This window comes from Olea europaea, unplaced genomic scaffold (genome assembly GCF_002742605.1).
Source record: "Olea europaea var. sylvestris unplaced genomic scaffold, O_europaea_v1 scaffold3729, whole genome shotgun sequence".
Taxonomy (NCBI): Eukaryota; Viridiplantae; Streptophyta; class Magnoliopsida; order Lamiales; family Oleaceae; genus Olea; species Olea europaea.
In genome coordinates, this window is record NW_019256625.1 from 20,282 (window position 1) to 33,609 (window position 13,328).

Here is a 13,328-nt window from a genome sequence, read left to right on the forward strand (position 1 = left end):
AAATGCTTAAACCAACCAATCCAAAGCCCACATGCTATATCCAACAATATAGAACACAATGTTTGAATTACCTCATTTAATAAAACAAAATTTCTAGAGTGATGATGAATTGTAGATTATTAACTATTTCTGATTTTTATGTATGAATTACAAACTAGATAAAAAGATCACTTTGAAGCTAGTTTTTTTCGTGATGTACAATTTTATCTTTGAAAAATTCTATTTTTAACCTTAAAATTTCAAAATTCACAATACCCTGACTGATTTCTAATGATAATTTTCAAACATTACTCTCTTATCGTAGATTTTTTTTTGGGAGATAGAAAATTAATATGATTATTCAACCTAATCGTTTGATTTTCCTACAACTGGACGAGATCGTGATCAAGTAATAAAGTAATGAATAGGGTGCCGAACCCACGACTATGTGTTTAATCGAGTTCAAATTAGTTGCAACATTAATGGAATAGCAAACAGATTTTGAGTTTTATATCAATATTTAAATTATCAATTAAACTAGAAAGCAATTTAATTGTTTTTTCAAATATGTGAAAGTATAAGATTTTGAATACCCCTTACTAATTCATTTAGCACAACAAATTAAGATGACAGTTTGTAGCCATTCTTGTTGGTCAATATTCTTAATTTAATTGAAAATCTCTTTCGATAATTATCAAATCTATTCCTCTCATATGACATTCCTATCTCTCAATGAAATATACGAACTTGAAAATATGCAATAAACGATCTAGAATACCTAAGAGAACCGTATAAAGCATAGAGATATATCTCTATCCTCTATTGAACTTTACAATATTCATTATTTTTAGTTAAAAACCAAGTATCTCTCTCAATAACAATAGATTCCAATAAATTATCTCAATTAGTAGCTAATTAATTAAGAAGTCAGTGAAAAGGATAATAAACATTCAAGAAAATATACATACTAAATGTCAAAATAATTAAGTAATACCCAAAATTTCATACCAAGAGTTTATCTCATCCTAGCAATGTAAATATCTAGATATGCGTATTGAAATTACAAGAAATAATTAAAAGTTTAATAGACATCACCCGGAATTTGAATAGTTGAAAAGAAACAATGGATTCTGGATAAATTTTGAGTTTTCCTTCCAATCTTGTGCAAATTTCCTAGTATGAAGCCTCTTCGATAGTCTTCTTGCAATTTCTCGAATAAAATCTCTCACAAATTTGAATTTATGCCCTCTTCTTCGATATACTTCTCTCAAAATCTTCTAATAGTTGTTTAAAAGAGGCTCTCTAATGTGTATGGGACGTTTTGGTATTTATATGGCTCATATATAGGTTAAAAATGCCAACTAAAACCTTGCCAAGTAGAGTTTTAATTGTATAAGAAAACTTGAAATTCAGTCGAAATCTTGTACTACACAGTAGCGCAGTACATTGGGATGCTACTGTATAGATCACTTGCTGAACTCCAAATTCCTCCCTACATGTGTGGATGCGATGTCATAGATTTTGAACTATGCGACCTCATAGTTATAGCATTTTTTTGTCGGACAGTTTTCTGTATTTTGATTATATCTTTCTCCCCTAATATCTGATTGAAGTAATTCAAAGTATATTGAAAAGATAACTCGAAGGGCTACAATTCTTCCAACATATCATTTTCCAATTCGAATGTTTGCTATGCCAAAATGAGTCCCAAACAAAGACTAAAAATCTAAAGCGTAACCTTTTTGCCTAGAAATTGATGTGATAAAATTTCAACTATATTTCATCCCTTTGACTCTTTTCTCATCCGATTAACTCCTAATACTCTCAAATCTTCATTGTAAGGTTCAACACAACTTTTCAGTATTTTCACTTTAGTCCTTAAACTTTGATTTGGCTTCATTTCAGCAATTTTCTCTTGTAATCTTGTTCATTTATCTTCCAATTGTATCCAAGCCTTAATATCTTCGATCTTCACTTCATCGCCCGTCTCATCTTGATTATTTACAACTTGGTCTCCATCTTCTGGATTTTACTCTTTTTTGGATTAATTTTTGTTTCCTCCAATTTCTTTTTCAACCATTGAGTTTTACCTATTTAACAAAAAAATACTGGAGGAGCAACTAAATATCACTATTTAAGGCGATAAATAAGTGTAAAATATATTTATCATAACTTGGAAATACAATAATAAAAATTCAAGAAAATAATCACGTGCAATTGAAAAATATCAATGATTTCATAGTTTTGTTTACTTTTTTCTTTTACCTAAAAAAGGAGACACCTTCAAAGAGACCTACCTTTCAAAGCTTGTCTTAGTCTATATTTAATACACTTTTTTTATCGGTAAATGTGAATTATATTGATCAAAGTCATATACAAATACACCGGCATTATCGGATGAAAGAAGAACAACCAATACAACCTAAAGACCCAAAGCAAATGACTTGTATTGAATCAAAACATTCGAATACAAAGTAAACATAACTTTGTATTTGATCCGTCGAATAATACTATCATCATGCAGCCTTAGGCCTTCAAAAATCATCTTATTCCTTGCTGTTCAAATGTGGTAAACGGGGTAGTCACGAGTGCAATACATTTCTCCTTGCTATGCCAAGTAGTACCCCGACTCTCATTTTTAATCCATTTCATTGCTCTTTGAAGAGTAGTTATAGATTGCCAAAAACCCACCCATGCACGTATTTTTCCCCAAACCGATCATTAAAAAGTGCATTCGGAAAACAAGTGAGCCATGGTCTTATCCGTGAGTGTACACAAACTGCATCTATGATCAATTTGCAAGAATTCTAGTCTGTCATTTGTCAACAGCTTCGACTTGATTGCTAACCATGCAATAAATGCGTGCTTCGGAGTCACATACGCAGTACAAATAGTTTTGGCCTAGATTACCTTCATTCCCTTCGCCCTAAAGTACTTATACGAGCCAGATACGCTGAATCTACCATATTGATTGTCCAGTTAGCAAATTTATTAGTAGTAGCAAAATTGTTGTGTTCAGCCCATGTAATGCGATCCCTGATTAGCAACTACTTTTTAATAAGAGGAGAGTCCTCTTACCTCGACATATAAACCCAAATGTTACTCCTACATAGATACACATGATTACCCATTCGATCCACAAAGTATTATTTATACAATGAACGTTCCAAAGTATTTTGGAAAGCAGTTCTGATTTCTAGCTTTTAATATTCTTAGGCCATGACCATCTTCAACCATTGGTAGGCATATATTGCTCCATGCAATCAATGGTTTGTTTGATCCCCATATAAAGTTCCGACAAAGATATATGACTCTAGAAGCAACCGTGGCCGGAATGAAAAAGATAGATAACCAAAAACATTCAACCCTTTGGAGTATGACTCTAACAAGGTCCAATCTTCTAGCTTATGATAATGACGTCTTAGACCAAACACCAATATAAGCTGTGATTTTGTTGAAATTTAAAATATCGAGTTCAAGCCACTAAACTTTGGAAAATGTTATACATTACTCACTGGAATAACTTCCATCTGAAACCTCTAACGAAATTGATGATGTGGCTAATGGAATGCACATGTGGCGCCTCGTCACACGTTAAACTTTGAGATTATCGAATTTTGACTACTAAACTATACAAAAAAAAAAATAGCGTTTTCAATTGCTCATTAAACTTTCAGGCGATCGAATTTTGACCACTGAACTTTGATATAATTAAACTTTGATCATTAAACTTTAAAAATGTCTTTTATTACTCACTATTAATTTGGATTTAATTAAGCCTCCGTTTATCACTCTTCAAAACAGAAATCTTTAATTTTTATACTCATTTTTAACCACACATTTATACAATAAAATATTTTATATATAAACTTAAATTTTTTAAAACTTTTTAAGTACACATTCTCCAAAAAAAGTACTATTAAAACTCTTTAAAAAAAGTCCATCAAACAGGGGCTAAAACTCGTTCTTAAAAAATTCGAATTTAATTCAATTTTAAAAATAAATATATAGTTTGTTTCATTGCAATTAGTAGTCATTTCCTTTGCACAGCTTTGCAAAACGTCTTCTATTACTCATAATAAATTTGGATTTAATTAAAATTCATTGTTGAGATTTTGGATTTAATTTTATTTAACAACAAATTTATGTGTTCGGTTATAAAATTCAAATATTGTGATGATGATAGTTTAAAATTCTATTAAAATAAATTAAAATTTAATTTAACTGTATAATTGAGTAATCATTCCTAGTGTATAGACTATTGCAAAGCTGTGCAAAAGAAAGTGACTACTAATTGCAATGAAATACCCAATATATTTATTGTCAAAATTAAATTAAATTTGAATTTTAGTTAAAGGGTTTTAAAAATTAATTTTTTGGAGAATGTGATTAAAAAGTTGAAAAAAAAGTTAAGTTTACATGTAAAATATTTTATTGTATAAATGTGAATAAAAATGAGTATGAAAATTAAAGAGTTATGTTTTTTAAGTGGGAAAAAACAGAGGCTTGACTAAATCCAAATTTATAGTGAAAAAGAAAAGACATTTTACAAAATTTAATGGCTAAAATTCGACTATATCAGAGTTCAGTGGCAAAATTCGACAACCTCAAAATTTAGTGAGCAACATAAAATATTTTTCAAAGTTTAGTGTCCAAAATTCGTATAGCTCAAAATTTAATAGTGTAACATGACGTCAAATGTACATTTCATAAGCCACGTCATCAATTCCATTAAAGATTTGAGATGGGAGTTATAGAAGTGAATAATGAACGTCTTTCAAAGTTCAGTAACCAAAATTTGACATTTTAAATTTCAGTCAGCAAGAAAACATAGATATAAATTTAGCGACCATTGAAACAATTAACTCCATCCAATTAGGAGTGGGCACTTTTTCTCAAAACCGGTGGAACCGGACCGGAACCGTTTAGAGCCGACCGGTTCGGTTCCGGATTTTCTAAAAAATATTTTGATTTCGGGACAAATTTTTAAGAATCCCCTGATTAGCAACTACTTTTTAATAAGAGGAGAGTCCTCTTACCTCGACATATAAACCCAAATGTTACTCCTACATAGATACACATGATTACCCCATTCGATCCACAAAGTATTATTTATACAATGAACGTTCCAAAGTATTTTGGAAAGCAGTTCTGATTTCTAGCTTTTAATATTCTTAGGCCATGACCATCTTCAACCATTGGTAGGCATATATTGCTCCATGCAATCAATGGTTTGTTTGATCCCCATATAAAGTTCCGACAAAGATATATGACTCTAGAAGCAACCGTGGCCGGAATGAAAAAGATAGATAACCAAAAACATTCAACCCTTTGGAGTATGACTCTAACAAGGTCCAATCTTCCAGCTTATGATAATGACGTCTTAGACCAAACACCAATATAAGCTGTGATTTTGTTGAAATTTAAAATATCGAGTTCAAGCCACTAAACTTTGGAAAATGTTATACATTACTCACTGGAATAACTTCCATCTGAAACCTCTAACGAAATTGATGATGTGGCTAATGGAATGCACATGTGGCGCCTCGTCACACGTTAAACTTTGAGATTATCGAATTTTGACTACTAAACTATACAAAAAAAAAAATAGCGTTTTCAATTGCTCATTAAACTTTCAGGCGATCGAATTTTGACCACTGAACTTTGATATAATTAAACTTTGATCATTAAACTTTAAAAATGTCTTTTATTACTCACTATTAATTTGGATTTAATTAAGCCTCCGTTTATCACTCTTCAAAACAGAAATCTTTAATTTTTATACTCATTTTTAACCACACATTTATACAATAAAATATTTTATATATAAACTTAAATTTTTTAAAACTTTTTAAGTACACATTCTCCAAAAAAAGTACTATTAAAACTCTTTAAAAAAAGTCCATCAAACAGGGGCTAAAACTCGTTCTTAAAAAATTCGAATTTAATTCAATTTTAAAAATAAATATATAGTTTGTTTCATTGCAATTAGTAGTCATTTCCTTTGCACAGCTTTGCAAAACGTCTTCTATTACTCATAATAAATTTGGATTTAATTAAAATTCATTGTTGAGATTTTGGATTTAATTTTATTTAACAACAAATTTATGTGTTCGGTTATAAAATTCAAATATTGTGATGATGATAGTTTAAAATTCTATTAAAATAAATTAAAATTTAATTTAACTGTATAATTGAGTAATCATTCCTAGTGTATAGACTATTGCAAAGCTGTGCAAAAGAAAGTGACTACTAATTGCAATGAAATACCCAATATATTTATTGTCAAAATTAAATTAAATTTGAATTTTAGTTAAAGGGTTTTAAAAATTAATTTTTTGGAGAATGTGATTAAAAAGTTGAAAAAAAAGTTAAGTTTACATGTAAAATATTTTATTGTATAAATGTGAATAAAAATGAGTATGAAAATTAAAGAGTTATGTTTTTTAAGTGGGAAAAAACAGAGGCTTGACTAAATCCAAATTTATAGTGAAAAAGAAAAGACATTTTACAAAATTTAATGGCTAAAATTCGACTATATCAGAGTTCAGTGGCAAAATTCGACAACCTCAAAATTTAGTGAGCAACATAAAATATTTTTCAAAGTTTAGTGTCCAAAATTCGTATAGCTCAAAATTTAATAGTGTAACATGACGTCAAATGTACATTTCATAAGCCACGTCATCAATTCCATTAAAGATTTGAGATGGGAGTTATAGAAGTGAATAATGAACGTCTTTCAAAGTTCAGTAACCAAAATTTGACATTTTAAATTTCAGTCAGCAAGAAAACATAGATATAAATTTAGCGACCATTGAAACAATTAACTCCATCCAATTAGGAGTGGGCACTTTTTCTCAAAACCGGTGGAACCGGACCGGAACCGTTTAGAGCCGACCGGTTCGGTTCCGGATTTTCTAAAAAATATTTTGATTTCGGGACAAATTTTTAAGAATCGACCGATTCCGGTTCGGTTCCCAGTTCTAGTATGGGAACCGTAGGAACCAGACGGTTCTCATTGGATTTTTTATTTTATTTTATTTTTTTTGTAAAATATATGACTCAATCTCCAATACTTTTATAAAAAAATAATCGGGTTCCTTCTTAATTTTAGACTTTCAGCACTTTCCTTCTCTTTGATTCTTTCCTTATCTCTTCTTATAATTTTTTGATTAATTGATTTTCAAGCCAAATTAGAATATTGGGTAAATCTATACCTAAATAAATTTATTTACAATATATAATTTTATTTATAAGATACAAATTTTTTATTTTGTTTTCACTTTGATTACATGATTTTTATTTTGTTTTCACTTTGTAGATCTATACCTAAATAAATCTTTGAATAATGTGTTCAATTCTTCTATATTTTGTTAAAAGTATCACGTTGGTAATATTTTTAGAGTTTTTATTAACGAACATTTTATTTCGACATTTTTAACGTAAAGAACTGGACCGAACCAAATCGGAACCGATTGGTTCGGTTCCACAGTTAGCTATGGAACCAATGGTTTCATTTTTAAAATTCTCATTGATATTCGGTTCGATTCGATTTTCTTTGGAACCGGACCAAATTGGACCGTGCTCACTCTTACATCCAATGCGCTAACGAAATGGAAGAATTGAAATTTTCATTTCCATTTTCTTTCTTTTTCTCCTCTCTTCAAACACAAAATTTAGCTTCTTTTTCATTTCTAATTTCAATTACATTTTCTTTCTTTTTTTCTTCTCCTCTGTGTTCCTCTTCAAACACAGAATTTAGCTTCTTTTTCATTTCTTAATGTTATTCAGTGCCATTCGACCGTTGTTATGGAACGTGCTACAAAAAGTTCACATAAATATATGCATCCATATAGATTTATGCATTTACTTTGCAGTCTTGGGGGAGAACCCCTCAAGGTAACAACCCTGATAAGTATTGTCCAGTCCATCTTGCAAACGTACTATAACATACCATACAAAATATGCACGAACTACTTTTACAGTTGTTATTCTGGAGTCTTACAGGGAAAGTCGTCCAGGTAACGATCCATGATAAGTGATGCAGATTCAAGGAATCCTGATTCGCTTGCTCCCTGGAGCACTGCTTCTTGTGCTTCTTGAACAATCTTCTCGATTACAGATTCCTTCCTCAATATTTCCCGACACATAATGCTTCCTATTGCAAAGGGAGTGAGCCCTCTCTCTGCACCTTTCTTCAGAAGCATGGTGGAAAGGCGAAACACACGTGCACACTCACGTGGAATGTTCCAGCCGTATAACTTCAGAAGTTGAATATCTTTATCGGCATCCAGGGACTTTATGTAAGCAACGGTATCAGGAGAAAAGGGCTGGTGAGCTTGAGGCCAGTAGAGCCAGTCAAATGTGCAATCTTCAAACTGCGATAAGGGGAATGACAAAAAATATAAGGGAAAAGGCCAGGGAATATACAATACTAGGATGGTAGCTAAGCATTGATCAATCTTCATTGCTAGTTAGATGCCCAATCCTAGGAGAATTTCAAAACCCAATTACTAGTATTTCCGAATTCCATTTCATTGTACCTTGATATCACAGTAGTTCCAGAAAATTCATAGACAAAATAACAAAATCCAAAAGTAATACATCCAATATTATACAAAATTTCAAAACAGTGGTGCGTCTATAAAAGTATAAAAGCAGTCAATTAAAGCATCTTCAGAAACAAACCAATTGTCTGGAACGACAAATACTGAATATGGACGAGGTAAAGAACACTTACATTTTCCGGCAAGCAGTAACCATGATCAATTGGAATAAGCACAATTCTACCTTCTTCACCCTCTCTGTGAACCAAAATGTTTCCGGCATGCCTGTCTGCATTTGCCAACCTTATGTCGAGGATGGATATCTTGTGAACTTCTTCAACAGGAAAGGCACGAGGACCCATTTCCTCGCAACTACCCAAGTTTTTCACGAACATCTGCAATGACCCAATCTTATCAGATGCATATTGATAACCATCTGGATAATTAAATCCTTTATGCCGACATTTAACCATTACTGTGGGAGGAACCCCTGCAAAGCCTTTCTCGTCACTATGAAATGAACGTGGTCCTCCCTTTGGATGATCCAAAATATATGCCGCAACTTCTCTTAGCGCACCTTCCCCTACTCGGGTTCCTTTCTTAAGCCCTTCACCATTTGTGGACAAGGGTAGCCCTTGAGGATTATTTACAGCCATGGGCTCCTCATCTATAGGCTTGAAAACAGAAATATAGTCCTGACCGGAAGAATCTGGCATGAAATAAGCACCACCAGATCCCTCAGATGATCTAATTGGTTGTTTGCCTCTCTTGAGCCCGTCAACCGAGGCATCAATTAGTTTCTTAATCATTGGCGACAACAAAATCTTTGAAACAGTTAGTGGTTCTAAGACAAAATCTTCTTGCAAAGATTTTACAGGCACAATTTGAAGTGTGTCATTCTGCATCCCCCTCCAAGAATCTACAACATCTACTGCATCAGCTACCTTCTCCACGTCTGGTGCAACAATTGAAATTTCAAAATCTTTTTCAAGAGGCTTTGTCCTAACTTTGGCCGATTTACGGACCAACAAGTGAATCACTGCACCACCATTGTTACATATATCATCTATGATCCTCTGATCTTCAAGCTCCTCGTCATCACAGAACAACTCCTGATCCTTGAGATCAAAAAAACCATTCTCCCTCTTAGCAATTTGCTGCTTCACATATCCCACATTCCGTTTTCTCTCAACACAAAATTCAAACTTCTTACCACACATAGTTCGGACAGTGATAGCTTGGAGATCAGACAACCGAAGAATCAAATGCAGCACATTCCCATAAGCAACCCCATAATCCCGAACACACGAATTGTTCCGAGACAATTCTTTCCCATCAAAGACAAGTTTCTGCTTTTTTGCAAAGAACCCTTGGCGTGATTGAATTCTAAGTTTCACAGAAGCAATTGAATCTGACTCCAGAACTCGCATTGGAATTACAGAACCACCAACAGTTAGATAAATTAAGATAGAATCACTTGACTGGGGACCATGTTTAGCCGAATAACAACCCGGAAAATTCCAATGATCTTCATAAAAAGGACCAAGAGCAACACTAGCCATAGACACTGAAGCCTTAGACTACCAAAACTCGTTGTCCTATCCAACTGACAATATCTATTTGGGTTAGATTTCAAGTATCCACCACAATATTATCAAGATTCAACATTCACATAATCAACCAATAAACTATCCCCCAATAACATATTCTGATCACTGAATTCCACAATTTTCCAAGAACGAAAAACAATAGGTTTTCACTGTTATTGGAAGGAAGTTAGACGAGCCCTAACCAAAGAAAGTGCAGAAATGCCATAAAAAAAACACAATGATTTTGGAAATGAACCCTAGTACCCAAAAACCCTAAGATCACAAACAATCAAGCACAAAAGATCAGGGCTTTGGTCAAATCTGAATTACGGCCTAAAGCATTCAACAAAATCCCCAATATTAAACAGAAAAATCACACGACCAAGAAAGATTTTTCTGCAAATTTGAGGGCCCAAGGAAATGTGGGATTTAAGCAAGAAATCAACTTTGAAAATATTCCAAAAAGAGGGCAGATTAAAAGAAAATTTTGAATTTCTTACCGGAGGGAGAGAATCAGAGAATGCCCAAAAATTAAAAAAAATTAGATCTTATGGCGAAAATCCAAGACAACGCGACTTCAAACTACCCAAAATCCATTTTTTTCCTTCTTGCTTCTCATCATCAGGTCGAGNCATTTTTATGTCTGTTGTCAGCCTTATGCTATGAAAAATTTATAGTGATGATTAATTATTGGAGAGATTTTTTTATTAATAGGTGAGAATAAGATTTGAAATTAAAACATTTACTTTTCTAAGCCCTTGTTTTAGCTACATTAGTTTCATAAAAATGCATTTTTGAACATTGTAATGACGGGAAATGTGGGACTAAAAAATAATAAAATTTTTGGATTTGCGTGTAATATTATTTTATTGAAAAATCTGTGGTTGAAATGATGTCAAATCACTTTTTAAGAATGTATTTTTTTTCCAAATAATGTGAATCAAACATGACTTAAGACTGTGTTGATGATCTTAGCCCTTGTTTAGTGTAGACAAAAAAAAGTTTTTTAGCAATTTTTTATCAAAGTTGATAAAATGTGTGATTAAAAAATGATGGATCTAGGTGTCGGAACGGTTACATGCATGTAGTTCCACATTTTCAGTGGAATGGTTACATTTTCTCCCACATGTTTCTTGGACAGAGAGAGAATTGGCTGTAAAATTCACGGCTAAATCTCCAAAGATTTGCACAATTTAGTGTGAAAATCCTGAATGCTCTCTCTTGCAACATGAAAAATATCAAAAGAACATAGGTTTTAGGGACTTCTTGGATCACTAGTTATTTGAATATATGATGATCCGGTTTTTTATGTGGACAGAGCACGTTGGCTAAGCTTAAAAGCTTTACTTGTAAGTAATTAAGTACAATTTTGAATAAATACAGTTTTTAATAATCAAAATTGGAATAAGTATTTTATTTTGAATATAAGAGTTATTTTCAGAAAAAAATAATTTTGTTAAAATTAGGGGGAAATGTAATCAAACTACGCTTGGATAGAAAAAAACATTAAAAGTAAATTTACTTTTCTTTTTAAGCTTAGGTAAACATGCTCTTAGTTTTAAATTAGAGGAAGTTCAACTGTAGAGAGCGGGAAAGGGTGAAAATTGAGTAAAAGGGGCTTTTATATATATGTACTTTTTGTATGACATTAAGGTCCCATTTGGGAGTAATTTTTCATCAAAAAAATTGATTTTTTGACCTTTATTTCACAATTTCAATCTTAAATTTTGACTTATTCTCTCACGAGTAATCCCCACTTTTCTTCTAACGATCAAAGAATCAATTATCAAAATTACTCCCAAACGAGACCTAAGTTTAATATGGACCCGTATTCCTTGAAATTGGTTATGTTTTCGGTCATATTGAGAACTTCTCTGGATTATGTACATTGCAACCTGCACATAATTTTGTGCCATTCTCTTGCTGTAGTGCATTTTGCAAAATGAAAATAATAAGAGATATATAATATTGATAAATAATTATCGCGCATAATTTTTTCCGTTCTCTCTTGTCTCATGGATAAGCTTAGCAATGACGTGTCTTCATCTCTTAGTCAAAATGAAATTTTACACCAAACTATCTTAAACATTTCAAAACTTCTCAATCATCAATTGGAAATTCTTCTTGTTATTTCCTAATAAGCTTTGAAATGATCCGTGTCTTTACTTTTTTTTTCTCTGTCTTTCAGCAAAATCGAAATTTTTAGGCCAAACTATCTAAACATTTCAAGACTCCTTGATCACTTATTGAAAAATCCTATTCATTTCTAGACTTTTAGTAGGAAGATTATCCAACTCATTATCATTTCTTACAATAAACTACATTCAAGAACTACATTTTACCTCTGAACCTAATTGTCACATATAAATAGTAAGGTAGCTCATTTTGTAGGCTTCTCCCTTGTTAGGTAAAAGAAAATACACAAGAAAATTTTATAAAAGCATTTTTGTTTTTCAATTTCTTGATTATTTTCTTGAATTTTTATACTCATAATTCTAGGGGTGAAATTATCGTAACTTCCGAAATTAATTTTTTTTCCACTTAAGAGTGTAGTTTTTCAAAATTATTGGAGCCAATATTATCATTTTATAAATCATCCTTTATAATGTGGTTTTGCAATATAAAGTTAAAAACAGTATTTCTCGAAGGTAAATTCTGATTCCCGTACAGTAAAATTTAAAAGAAAATATGAAATTACTAATGAAACTTAAATTAAGCTCGAAATTGTTCTTATTTCGTTTGCAATTCATCAATAAAATCAAAAATTGTTAGTAATCCACAAGTAACTAAAATATTAGGACCCACATAGTTGGAATGAATATAGTTTTGAATTACTAATTTATTTTCATAATTTTTAGTTTTTTCCTTCTAAACAAAATTTAAAATAAAAAAAAAAATGGTATCTCTACATAATTAGAGTTCAGTTGGTGAACAATGTTGCTTGACCCGTTACGCTCGTACTATGTCCATTGGCAAACAAGTGATCTTGCTCAATGTGCATCTAAAGTAAACAAGTTTACTAGGTTTCTAATGCTTGTACTCGATTATGAGTTGAATTACCTTATTTTACATGTATTAAGAATTATGCAAGTAAATTTTGTTTATAATTAATAGCCTCATGGAGAAAAATTCAATTCGAACTACATCACGAGCCTTTTTCAGAAAGCATAAAATAGGTCTATTTATACCACAAAATGTTCTTGAACTACCTTAC

At 31.8% G+C, this 13,328-nt stretch overlaps 1 protein-coding gene across 1 annotated transcript; it reads right to left on the minus strand.

Annotated features, from left to right (window-relative positions):
- Positions 1 to 7,808: 7,808 nt before the first annotated feature.
- LOC111386789 (phosphatidylinositol 4-kinase gamma 3-like) lies at positions 7,809 to 10,739 on the minus strand. Its single transcript, XM_023011265.1, has 2 exons — positions 8,720 to 10,739; positions 7,809 to 8,357 (listed from the first exon to the last, which is right to left on the minus strand). The coding sequence occupies exons 1-2, from the start codon at positions 10,085 to 10,087 to the stop codon at positions 7,968 to 7,970; spliced, it is 1,758 nt and encodes a 585-aa protein (XP_022867033.1). The 5' UTR covers positions 10,088 to 10,739; the 3' UTR covers positions 7,809 to 7,967.
- Between the last annotated feature and the right edge of the window lie 2,589 nt (positions 10,740 to 13,328).